Source organism: Orycteropus afer, unplaced genomic scaffold (genome assembly GCF_000298275.1).
Source record: "Orycteropus afer afer isolate SDZICR_OR568_19922 unplaced genomic scaffold, OryAfe1.0 scaffold00362, whole genome shotgun sequence".
NCBI classification, from domain to species: Eukaryota; Metazoa; Chordata; class Mammalia; order Tubulidentata; family Orycteropodidae; genus Orycteropus; species Orycteropus afer.
This window is the reverse complement of record NW_006921949.1, coordinates 1,931,112-1,944,648: the sequence shown is the minus strand read 5'-3', so window position 1 is coordinate 1,944,648 and position 13,537 is coordinate 1,931,112. Positions and strand designations below refer to the sequence as shown.

The window sequence follows — 13,537 nt, the reverse complement described above, 5'->3', positions numbered from 1 at the left end:
TTCTATCATTGACAGTGTTGTACTTTAGGATAGATCTTGAAACGTTCATTTTGATGATGAATGTGACACCTTTCCTGTTCAATTTGTATTCCTTCATAGTAGACCATACGTTTCATGTGATTCAAAAAATACAGTTTTACCATTTTGAATTCAAAGGTAAGATATACTTTATCCACTAAAATAAGAATTGTTGTTATTATGTGCCGTCAAGTCAGACCTGACTCATAGCGACCCCTCCTTGAATTTCCTAGGCAGTATCACTACAGAAGTAGATTGCCCAGCCTTCCTTGACTAATTTCAAATAATTCTTAGAAATGTGTAACACACCTTCCATCAGAACCTCCCCCAATAATCCCCTCTGTTGTTTCAATGGCAGCATGAGCTAAGGGAAGACTACTTGTGGTTTCTTTTTAAAATGATTGTTAGTGACAGTGGATACATTTTATGGAAGAACTGGATGCTATTTCAGTCTCCACTTCTGATCAACTTGCTTTTGCCTTCTTTCCTAGGAAGTGTGTAGAGAGCTCTGGTGCCTCAGCAAAAGCAACCGCTGTGTCACCAACAGTATTCCAGCAGCTGAGGGGACACTCTGTCAAACTGGGAATATTGAAAAGGGGGTAAGCACAAATTATTTAATACCTGTTTGAAATGTAGAGTCAAATGATATATTTTTGGTGCTAATATTCAGCTACTAGAAAATCACATATATTAATTTAAAATGTACTTGAAAAACTAAAAAAATTCTAGCCCAAAGGGGTTGTCATATTATAATATCCATAAAAATGCATTGTTCAGGAAATTACAGTGAATAATGATTTTCTGGGTTAGTTTCTCTTCTCTCTAGGTATATGTATGAGTTATATTTGTTTTTAAAAAAGAACAATTATATAGTCATATAATATAATCTGTTTAGTCATATAATGTAGTTTCATTTTTTTTCTGATAAATAATTTTGAGGAAAATTATGTGACCCAAAAATAGACTTTATGAGCATAGTTCAAGTAGAGTCACGTTTAATTGCAGCGTGGGGTCAGGGCCTAAGGTCACTGTTAGTTGTCATTGAGTCAACTCTGATTCATGGAGACCTTATGTATAACAGAATGAAATGTAGCCCAGTCATGCACCATCTTTATGATGCTCTACTATGTTTGTTCTACTATTGAGGCATGAATAGGAGAAGAACAATAAAAAAAATTATTGAGGATATAAATTGGAATTAATTTCAGTTTCATTATTTTAATTTTCAAAAAATATTATTTCAAGAATTGATCAAACATGTAGGAATAACTGTATGCTATTCCTAAAACTAGAATTGCTGTGTAGGCAAATTCTAGAATTTATTGCTATGGACTGAATTTACAATAGTAACGGCTACTGTCATCTGTTCTCAGTTCCGACTTCTTCCATGTTAGCTGGGCTGGCTTCAACAAAGCTTATCCTAAATTTCAGCTTGCAATCTGATGTTTAAATAAAAAGGATGAAAGCTTTTGGGCAGCTGTCATAGTTTATTAATCCTCGCTGACGGCTTCATTCAGGACCCATGACCTAGTACCATGTTGATAGCTTTTCCATGCTGAGTTTGGAAATGTTGGTAAATTATGCTAAATACATGAATTGATAGGGTCAGTTTTAAAGGATTAAAAAAAATGTTTTTAATGTTGTAAGTAGCCAATAAAAATATAAAGACCTTCACACACTACCAGAAATTCCTTCTTTTTTTTTTCCACCAAAGTAATAGAAAATATTAAGAACCACATTCTTGAAACAACAGTCTAGGTTTATTTTGGAACCAAGAACTCTTGTCAGTGAGAAGTAGCAATTTACATCAATCTGAACTTAGAAGAAAATGCAACCGTAAGGGGGGAAAGTCACAGTGAGAATTTGTTCTTCTATTTGATTGATTATTATTCAAGTTGATCTACTCTATGGACCACAGGTCCTATTTGCCTAGAAATAATTTTATCACAAGGCCTGAGAGATCTTTTTATTTTGCTTTATTTTGTAACCAAAAGCATAAAAATTTCATTCTTTTAAATACCACATAGTCCTCTTGGAAGCATTCTATAAATTATGTAATCACTCCAAATAAACCACCAGTAGTGGCTATCCAAGAATTCATAGTTCAACTCCACCATTTATATGGAAAACACATTTAATATCTTATCATTTGTGCCTAAAAGCAGGGCCCTGAAATGCTATATCTTACAGCTATGTGCATATATGTGATGGAGGTGACATATTTCTTGGAAATTATAGACAATTTTGGGAGATAATTAGAAAATATTATCAAGTAATATTAAGCTAAGAATATTTAACTTAAATTTACATAATAAAATACTGCTGGAGGGGAAAAAATTACTTCTAAGCATTAATAATGATAAACAGAGAAGAGGATATATGAATAAAATGGGGCAAAGTTATATTTGATTCCTAAGATTCACATTCTTAATCTAGGGTAACTGTTGTCATCTTTTTTGTTCCTAAACTATTTCTTCAAATGAAAACTACAGAATTCCAATATATGCATTTGATAGAAATGGAAATGTTTGGTTGAGCAATATATTTGGTTTGCCTGCCCCTTACCATTTTTTTGGACCCTTGACAACTATTGACATACTTCCACAGAACAATTTGGGCTCCATGGAAAACTATTTAAGAACCTTGGAAGTATAGCAAATTTTATGTGCCAAAAGTCATTTATATTCACAATATAATAGTATAATATAATAAAGTCAATATATTGCATGTCACAATCTAAAATTAATCTACAAAACAAACCTAAGCCATTCTTCCAGACATGGAAGATATGTACATAGAGAGTTTTGGGGATGGCACTGTTATACTAACAAGTCTTAAAATGAATGAATGAATGGACAAACTAATGAAAAAAATATCCACACAAATTCCTAGAAAGGAAAAGAACAGAGTGCTAGGAGACTTTCAGAGTATCTCGATCAGTAACTTTGAATTTATGAAGAGAGTTTCAAAGAAGTTAATTAATCTATTTTTAAGGAAAAATATTACAAAGAACTAGACATGTGACCTGAACACTTTTAAATTGATTTTTTTGTTGACTGTATTTACTATATTATCTCCTGTATGAAAAATTATATTTTCATTAATGAATTTCAGTTCTTTTTGTCCATTAAGTGAGAAGTACATTTACGGTTGCCAAATGTAGATTTCCCCCTTAAGGCTGTATCGATTTGCAAATTTTGATTCAAATCAAAACAACCATGCAAAGATCTTGTGACAAAATTAAGTTGGAATTTTCAATAAGCCTCATTAACTTTGGTCAGTCTGTATACTTGCCACCTAAAAATAGTTGGCATTTCTAATAACAATGACAATGATAGTATTTTAAAAGTACTTACTGTATGTGATGCATATATTGCTAGGCACTTTACAACCACTGCTCTGTTTACTACTAAGAAAAATCCTTTGAGATGGGTACCAGTATTAACTCCAATTTACAGGTGAGGAAGGTGAGACCTGAGAGCCCAAGATTACACAGTAATATAATAATAGATAGGAGATTCCAGCCCAGGTGCTTCTGATTCCAGAGTTGAGGTCTTTGTTCCTCTCTAGGGCCTCTGATCTTGTTTTAGCTTAAGATAAGAAAAAGAAGTTTTTCATTGTCAAAGGAGTAAGGTGGGTAACTAAGCCTGAGAGAGGTGGTAACAATGTTTTCTATCCTTTAATACTAAAAGCTCTGTTTTAATGCAAAATGGATTTTTCATTTAAGCTACCACAAGCACTGTGAATAGAACATTTAAATAAGAATGTATGATAGTATTGCAATTCTAAAATAATGGATTTCCACTTTAAAATGAGAGAAAACCTATTTCTACATATTTAAAAGATATTGTGAGAATGGAATGAGATAATATCTCAGTGAGTTTTTTGTGGACTTCCTCAGAGGGAAGGTGCTATATAATTACTAGAGCATCATCAGTAGTATTGGCCGAATTTAGATGATGGTTGGCAGGAAATTCTTTGCCAGACTTGTCTCAGTGTCAGTAATGACCATCAAATAGTATGTGCATGAGTTTGTGTGTCTCAGAAACATAGATGGAATGTCCATAACCTGTGATCTTAGTTAGCTCTCTGAGTTTCAAAACTACTCTCATCAGAAAGAACAAGGAAAAAACCTACATCCTGTCTCACCAGCAGAATAAAACCAAAACTGCTCATAGTTTTCTGAATAAATTAAAAATAAAGAAAGAAAAGGAAGATATATTGCTCAAATGATAGCATAGGCATATCCAGAGGATTGGATCTACGATGATCTCGTCAAACTCTGGCTGCAAAAGATATGGGATCCCTGCCCGGGGGCACAGTTCCACAAATGTTCCATGTAAGTATGGGAACTGTTCCATGCACATTTAGCAGATGGAGTAAGAAATATGGCCAAAAAATTAAAAACTGATCTTTGAGTGAGTCCTGGGGGGTCTGACATCGCTATTACAGCCATTGGATGTTTGCCTGAATAAGCCATTCAAAGATTGAATAAGAACCATATGGTCTGAATGGATATGCTCAGGGACAGTAGCATTAACCAAAGGAAGAAATTTGATGAGCCCAGACAGTGTGCTGGTACTGAGTGTCCATGGGTCAGACTCCTACAAATCAATCAATACAGTTTTCAGCCAAAGAACTCTTCTTGGATATGGCATCAACAGTGACCCTATGGATGTAAATCAGAGGAATGCCATAGTTGAGGAAATAGTAAACAAGGAGTTAGTTGTAAAAATTCTGGCAGTAGTGTTGGCATTGTTACTGAACAGGATATTAAGGATAATCAAAACTTAATCCTTGCTAGCCCTGATATTGACCACAAAGAAGGCTTCAGATACTTGGTTTGTTGTCAAAAGATTGATTTAATGATTCTACAAGACCCATTTAGAGATACAGCCCAGCATTTGAGTTTGCACATAAGTAGCATTCATTTCTGGTATCAAACCATGGAAAACATAGGACTGCATTAGAAAAGGATTATTATTTTCCCTTCTAAAGTGCTGGGTGTATAATAGGACATTTGTAGTCTTACATCTTAATTCATTTAGGGTAGAATATAATGTTTTGACTGGGTCCCGAACTATAAACACAGGAAGTGGAGAAAGAATAGCTCTTCCAATTACTCTAGAAATTTAAATAGCATGGAATGACAAGTTCTGATTTAAAATTTGGGCTGAAATGTAGCCATAGCATTCCTGCACCTGCACAGCAGAAAGATAAGGCTTTAAATAGTGCTGTGCTCCAATTCTCAGCTTTTCTGACTTGGGAAGAATGTTCTGTATTGAATCACCAATATCACTTCCCTTAGAGTCTTTGGATTTCCTTAAGGGTCTCTCATTCCAGGTGTTGGCTGGACCCAGTGCTGGCTATGGTACAGGATCCACCTTAATCACATCCTAAAATGGCCTAGCTAAAAAGAAAATAAAAAGATATTATTCAAAAATAATGTAAATGCTCATCATGAATTATTCCTTTGTGAAATTCTGATAAATTCTTAAAGTTAGATTGCTTGATTTATAATATATCATTCTTGGAGAAAGTATTGAATTTTTTTTTAAGATAAAACAGTGGATTATGAAATTCTAATACCAAGATATGTTGTTTAATAACACTTAGTGTTTCTTAAGAAAACTTTAAACCTTTCTAGTTAGTATTTAAAACACTTATTTTATTTACAAGGGATGTGAAAGGCAAGAATGAATATGAGATTTTATTCTTTTATCTTGGAGTATGAACAATTTCATTTCTGAATTTTGTTAAACACACCTGAATTAGCAAATGGAAGGCCCAATTTATCCAATTTTTCTGGATAATTCAGGTTGAAGTAATAGCACTGTTATTTACAATAGTCCAAAAATCACTAGATTGAATATAACCTTTAATAGTAAAGGTTAGAACCACCTGGAGGGGGATCTATGTAGGAGATCCTGGATAGAGAGGGAGAACAATGTGGAATAGAACTTAAAATCATTAGGAAAAAAAAAGGGAGGGGGCCAGTTTTGCTGGTCTGATAGAGCCTGGTAGAACCACTGAGACTATGGCCCTAGCTGCCCTTCAGGTTTGGAATTGAACCCATACCTGTAGCCTCCAGCCAAACAAAAGACAGGCATATGAGTTGAACATTTACCTGAGGTAGATACACTCCTTAGAGAGAACAATCATGGGAGAAAGAGGGCTGTTTATGCACAGGGAGACAGCTCAGGGGGCAGGAGTACATGGAGGGATGGACACAGGGAAGAGGTCACTAGCGGGAGGAGGTGGGAAGGGAGCTGTTGCATTGGGGTAAATTGTAGTCAGTGTTATGAGACAAAGTGTATGTGAACTGCTGTATGGAAAGTGAATTTGCTCTGTAAACTTTCACGCAAATCACAATCAAAAATTCTTTTAAAAAAAGAGTAAATGTTAGAAACAGGTTTGAATCCTAATAATTAACTTCCCGAGTTGTTTTGGTTACCTGTGTGCTGCTCTAACAGAAAATATACCACAAATGGGATGGCTTTAACAAATAGGAGTTTATTCTCTTACAGTTTGGAGGCTTTAAGTCCGAGTTCAAAGTGCCAGGCTCTAGGGTCTGGGTGAAAGCCCCTCAACCTTGGGCTTCAGCTGTACCTCCAGGCCCACTGAAGCTAGAGGCTTTTCTTCACTATTTAAAGGTACAGTCCCAATGTTACCAAACAACGCGACAGGCTGCTAATTCAAATCCAGGAGAAGTCCCAAGATCAGCAGGGCATGGCAGGCTGCTGAACAATGACTTGGCTACATGCAGGGTTCAAGTGTGCCAAAAAACTGGAAACCTTCCTCAAAGCTGCTTCTTACGTACTGGAAGTACACCACATCCCTAAAGCAGCTACTCAGCTGCTCCAATAAAGTCCATCATGGAGTTAATTACCTATCTCACTGTGGAGAATAACTACATCCAGCTGCCCAGCCACTCAGCAAGGTCCAGCCAAGTTGACACAACCTTAACGACCACACCAGTTTGGCAACTTCAGTTATAAGAAAGGATAAAATTAGAAGATATAACTCTCAAAATTCTTACCTTTATGTGCTTATGAAATCTCTATACTTCAAGTTGTTTATTTGGTGTAATGATACTATCTTACCAATGGCTTGTGCATGTTTAAAATCCTAATCTGTATTGATTAATGCCGTCTTCTAGAAAATCAGCTCAAATCATTTGATCTACTTGAACTTCCCTGTGGGATTCTTAAAGAATTTATGATTAACTTAAATAAGTTTATTCTCTTAAAGTTGTATATTATATTAAGATAAGTTAATTCAGCCAGAAGAGAAAAATATCAAGAATTTCAGAGATCCTTTCTTATAAATACAAGGGGAGAACCTAAAAGTGGACCAGAAAAAAGAAAAGGTATTTCTGCCGAAGATCAAAATCAAACAAGTTATTTGATAGATTTTTAAGTTCTTTGATGGTTTGTCTATGTACAAATATTCTCTAAAATTGTCCTAATCCAAGCCATATTGAAACTGAGAAATAAAATTAGTTATCATTTTATAGTTAGGGAAACTAAAGAAAAGAAAGGAGGTACCTTACTTTGGATCAAATTATTACTAGAATGAGAACTGAAGTTTATAAGATAAAATTCTCTACTTAAATTGTTAAGTTGTTAACTACTTAACTAAGTTGATAAATTAGACCTAGTCTCTTGTCAATAGCTGAATGACTGATACTTACATTTTTAAATGGATTCTTAATTCTTTACCTATTAATTTTAGTTATAGTAATCCCTGAATGGCACAAACCCAGGTAAGGGCTCTACTACTGGCCAACAGTTTGCAGTCTGAACACACCCAGAGGTGCCTAGGGAGACAGGCCTGGCAATCTGCTTATAAAAAGGCACAGCCTTGCAAACCCTGTGGAGCAGTTCTTCTCTGCACACATGGGGTTGCCCTATGTCGAGATCAACTAGACAGCAACAAACAACAACAACTTTCTGATGTAATTGTCTAATGTGTCATAATTCCATGGAATATCTATGTCTGTTTGTCTGTCTCTGTAACTGTATATCTAAAACCAATAACATGAATTATGTAGTAAAATATATTTATGAAATACTACTACCATGTAGATGTTAATTAATGATGAGAATGAGCAACATTTTACAACCTGAATGTTGTGTTTACCTTTTGCCTTAAGAATAAGTTTTAGGAAGAAGTAAAAATAACAGTATTCACATGACATGATCATATACATAGAAAATCCTAGCTTCTGGACTAATAGAAGATTTCAGCAAAGTGGCAGGGTACAAGATCAACATATAAAAATCAGTTGGGTTCCACTACACCAACACAGAGAATTCTGAAAAAGAAATCAGGGAAACAATACCATTTATAGTAGCCCTCAAAAAGATAAAATTTAGGAATAAATCTCATTAGGTTCATAAAAGACTTATAAAAAAAAAAAATCTACTAAAAAATAAAAAGAGAGAGAGAGACCTACCTAAATGGAAAAAACATACCATACTCATGGAAGGAAAGACTTAACTTTGTGAAATGTCAGTAATCCAAAGCAATCTACAAATATAATGCAATCTCAATCCAAAGTCTAACAAATTCTTTAATGAGATGGAAAAACTAGTTACCAATTTTAATATGGAAAGGAAAGAGGCCCCTAAATAAACAAAGCATTGTTGAAGAAGAACCAGGTAGGAAGCCTTCACTTCCCAATCTCAGAACCTACTACATAGTGACAGTAGTCAAAAACAGCCTGGTACTGGTACAATGACATATACATACACCAATGGAACAGAATTGAACCCAAAAGTCAAACCATCTGCCTAGGGACACCTGATCACTGAAAAAGGGTCAAAGTCTATTAAATGGAGAAAAGAAAGCTTCTTTAACAAATAGTGCTGGCAGAAAAGAAACAAAATTCACTCCATACACAAAAACTAACTCAAAATGGATCAAAGACCTAAATGTAAAACCTAAAACTGTAAAGATCATAGAATAAAAAATTGGGGCAACACTAGGAATCCTAATGTAGAGCATAACTAGAATACCAAACATAACTAAAAATTCACAAACAGCAGAAGATAAACTAGGTAACTAGGAACTCCTAAAAATTAAACACTTATGTTCATCAAAGAACTATGCCAAAAGAGAAAGAGATAACTTACACACTGAGGAAAAAATTTTGGCAATAAAATATCTGACAAAGACCTAATCTCTAAAATTTATAAAAAACTTCAATACCTCAACAACAAAAAACAATACAATTTTTTAAATGGGCAAAAGACATGAATAGACCCTTCACCAAAGAAGACATTCAGTCAGTGAATAAACATATGAAAAGATGTTCATGGTAATTAGCCATTCAAAAAAAAAAAAAAAACCTCACTGCCACTGAGTTGATTTGACTCAAAGGGACCCCTCCTTGGGTTTTCAAGGTGGTATCGCTACAGAAGTACATTGCCCAATTTTCTTTCCAAGGAGTGGCTGGTGGGTTTGAACCACCAGCCTTCTAATTAGCAGTCAAATGCCTTAGACACTACTCCACTAGAGCACCCCTAATTCGCTGTTGTTGCTGTTATTATGTGCCGTCGAGTTGAACCTAACGCATAGCAACCCTCCTTGGTTTTCCGAGGTGGTACCACTACAGACGTAGATTGCCCAACCTTCCTTCCGGGGAGTGGCTGGTAGGTTTGAACCGCCAGGCTTCTGGTTAGCAGTCAGGTGCCTTAGGCACTACGCTACCAGAGCTCAGAGAGATGCAAATCAGAGTTACCAGTGGGAGCTGTTACACTGTAGGAAACGTAATCAGTGTCACAAAACAAAATGTGTATAAAATGTTGAATGTAAAATGAATCTGCTTTGTAGAATTTCACCCAAATCACAATAAAAAGTTGTTTATTTGCTTGTCTTTAAAAAAAAAAAAAAAAAACATTGGGATCCCATCTTACCCCAGCAAAAATGCCACTGATCAAAAAAAACAGAACAACAAATGCTCATGAGGCTGTAGGTAGATTGGAAGTCTTATATACTGCCAATGGGACTACAAAATGATACAAAAGAAAACACTATGGAAGTGCTTCCTTAAAAAAATAGAAATAACATAAGATTCAGCAATTCCACTCCTAGGTCTATATCCTAGAGAATAAGAGCTATGACATAACCAAACATATGCACATCATGTTCATCACAGAATTATTCACAATAACAAAAAGATGAAAATAATCTAAGTGTCCATCAACAGGTGAATTGACAAACTGTAGTACATACATAAATGGAATAGTATGCAACAATAAAGAATAATGATGAATCCATGAAACATCTCACAACATGGATAAATATGGAGGACATTATGCTGAGTGAAATAAGTCAAACACTAAAGGACAAATATTGTATGAGACCACTATTATAAAAACCCAAGAATAAGATTATACACAGAAAGAAACATTATTCGATGGTTACCAATGAGGGGAAGGAGGGGGAGAGAAAATCACTAACTAGATAGTAGACAAGAGTTAATTATGGTGAAGAGAAAGGCAATGCAAAGTATGAGGGAAGTCAACACAATGTGACCAAGGCAAAGGAATACACAGGAATAAACGACAACTACAGTAAAGACTACAATATGTACATTCTTCCAACAGCGGTGGTAACTAACAATAATTTGTAATCAGATACATTGTTGTTGTTGTTATTGTTGTTGTTAGGTGCCATTGAGTTGGCTCTGACTCATAGTGACCTTATGCGCAAGAGAATGAAACACTACCCCGTCGTGCGCCATCTTCATATTCCTTGCTATACCTGAGCCCATCATTGCAGCCACTGTGTCAATACATCTCATTGAGGGTCTTCCTTTTTTTTTTGCTAACCCTCCACTTTACCAAGCCTGATATCCTTCTCCAGGGAATAGTCCCTTCTGACGACATTTCCAAAGTAGGTGAGATGTAGTCTCGCCATTCTTGCTTCCAAGGAGCATTCCTGTTACACTTCTTTTAGGACAGATTTTTCCTTCTTCTGGCAGGTCATGGTACTTTCAATATTCTCCACCAACACCACAACTTGCAAGCATCAACTCTTCAATCTTCCTTATTCATTGTCCAGCTTTCACATGCACGTGAGGCAATTGAAAATACCATGGCTTGGGTTAGGTATATCCTGGCCTTCAAAGAGCCATCGTTGCTCTTCAGAACTTCAAAGAGAGACATCTTTGCTCTTCAGAACTTCAAAGAGACATCTTTGCTCTTCACAACTTGAAAAAGTCTTTTGCAGCAGATTTCCTTGCTGCTGCTTCCATTGGTGTTGATTGTGGATCCAATATGAAATCTCTGACAACTTCAATCTTTTCTCCTCTATCATGATGCTGCTTATTGTTCCAGTTGTGATGATTTTCATTTTCTTTATGTTGAGGTATAATCCATACTGAAGACCATAGTCTTTAATCTTCATCAGTAAGGGCTTCAAGTCATCCTCACTTTCAGCAAGCAAGGTTGTGTTGTCTGCATATCACAGGTTTGTTAATGAGTCTTCCTCCAATCCTGATGCTGTGTTCTACTTCATATAGTCCAGCTTCCTGGATTATTTGCTCAGCATAAAGATTGAATAAGTATAGTGAAAGGATATAACCCTAACACACACCCTTCCTGATTTTAAACCATGCAGTATCCCCTTGTTCTGTTCAAATGACAGCCTCTTGGTCTATGTACAGTTCCTCATGAGCACAGTTAAGTGATGTGGAATCCCCATTCTTCTCAATGTTATCTACAGGTAAATAGGTAGTAAATAGGTAAGGTACTGAATAGGAACTAAATAGGTAAGGGAAGTCATAGAGGAGGAGTAAGTCTGTGTACATACATAGGTATGCATAGGTATGATGGTAGGTAAGGAGCTCTGATGGCATAGTGGTTAAAGCATTCAGCTGTTAACCAAAAGGTCAGTGGTTCAAACCCAGCAGCTGCTCCATAGGAGAAAGGTGAGGCAGTCTGCTTCTGTAAAGATTTACAGCCTTGAAAACCCTATAGAATTGCTTTACTCTGTCCTATAGGGTCGCTGTGAGTTGGAATCAGTCACTGGCAGTGTGTTTGGTTTTTGGTTTTGGTAGTGATATTTCTACATACATATTTGTAAATATTGCAGGTAAGGGGTGGGAGACAGGCCCCACCCCAGAAGCAGGAAAGCGAGGGAATGCCAGGGATGACAAAGTGGCAGGATCCAGGTAGGATCCAGGTAAGGGGAGGGTGGAGAGGTTTCAAACAGTTAAGAGAGACAAACTTGTCTGTCAGTTTCTCATACTGTGGTGGCTTGCGCGTTGCTGTGAGGCTTGAGGCTGGGTCGCCAGTGTTTCAAACACAAGCAGGGTTGCACATGGTGCACAGGTTTCAACACAGCTTATAGACTGAGACAGATTAAGAAGAAGGAAGAGGCCATCCACTTCTCAAATAATTGGGGCAGGGAAAACCTCATGAATAGAAGATGAACACTGTCTGATACATTACTGGGCAACTTTATGAATAGCCCAGAAACATTGCCTGATACAGTGCAGGAAGACAAGCCCCTTAGGTCAGAAAGCACTCAAAATAGGACTGGGAAAGAGTTGCCTCATTAGAGTAGAACCAACCTTAATGATATGGATAATTAAAACTTTCGGAACCTCCATTTGCTTACATGGCATGACTCAAATTGAGGAGAAACAGCTGCAAATATCCATGAATCTAGGAAAATTGGAACTTGTCAAAAATGAAATGGAACACATAAAGACTGATATCCTAGGCATTAGCTGAAATGGACCAGTTTTGGCCATTTTGAATCAGACAACCATATGATCTACTATGCTGGGAATGACAGTTTGAACAGGAATGGCATGGCATTCATCATCACAAAAGATATTTCAAGATCTGTGCTGAAGTACAATGCTGTCAGTGATAGGATAACATCCATACATCTACAAGGAAGACCAGTTAATACTACGATTATTCAAATTTACAGACCAACCACTGAACCCAAAGATGAGGAAATTGAAGATTTTTATCAGTTTATGCGGTCTGAAATTGACCGAACATGCAATCAAGGTGTGTTAATTATCACTGGTGACTGGAATGCAAAAGTTGGAAACGAAGAAAATTTGACCTTGGTGACAGAAATAACGCTGGAGGTCGCTTACAAGACCAATAACTTATTCATTGCAAATACCTTTTATCAGCCACACAAACAGTGGCTATACATGTAGACATCACCAAATGGAGTACAAAGGAATCAAATTGACTACATCTGTGGCAAGACATGATGGAAAAGCTCAGTATCTTCAGCCAAAAAAAGGCCAGGAGCTGACTGTGGAACAGACCATCAACTATTCATATGCAAGTTCGACTTGAAGTTGAAGACATTTAAAACAAGTCCACAAGAGCCAAAATATGACCTTGAATATATTCCCCCTGAATTTAGAAACTGTCTAAAGAGTAGATTTGATGCACTGAACACCAGTGACTGAAAACCAGAAGAATTGTGGGATGACATCAAGAACATCATCCATGAAGAAAGCAAGAGGTCATTAAAA

The 13,537-nt window shown here is 36.3% G+C and overlaps 1 protein-coding gene across 1 annotated transcript in view; it reads left to right on the top strand.

The window, feature by feature from the left end:
* The window catches only part of ADAMTS6 (ADAM metallopeptidase with thrombospondin type 1 motif 6), a 461,116-nt gene that overhangs the window by 282,164 nt on the left and 165,415 nt on the right, over nucleotides 1-13,537 (top strand). Inside the window, exon 11 of the mRNA XM_007952853.2 lies at nucleotides 510-617. Within this exon, the coding sequence (XP_007951044.1) occupies nucleotides 510-617 (108 nt within the window). The remainder of the gene's footprint in view (nucleotides 1-509; nucleotides 618-13,537) is intronic.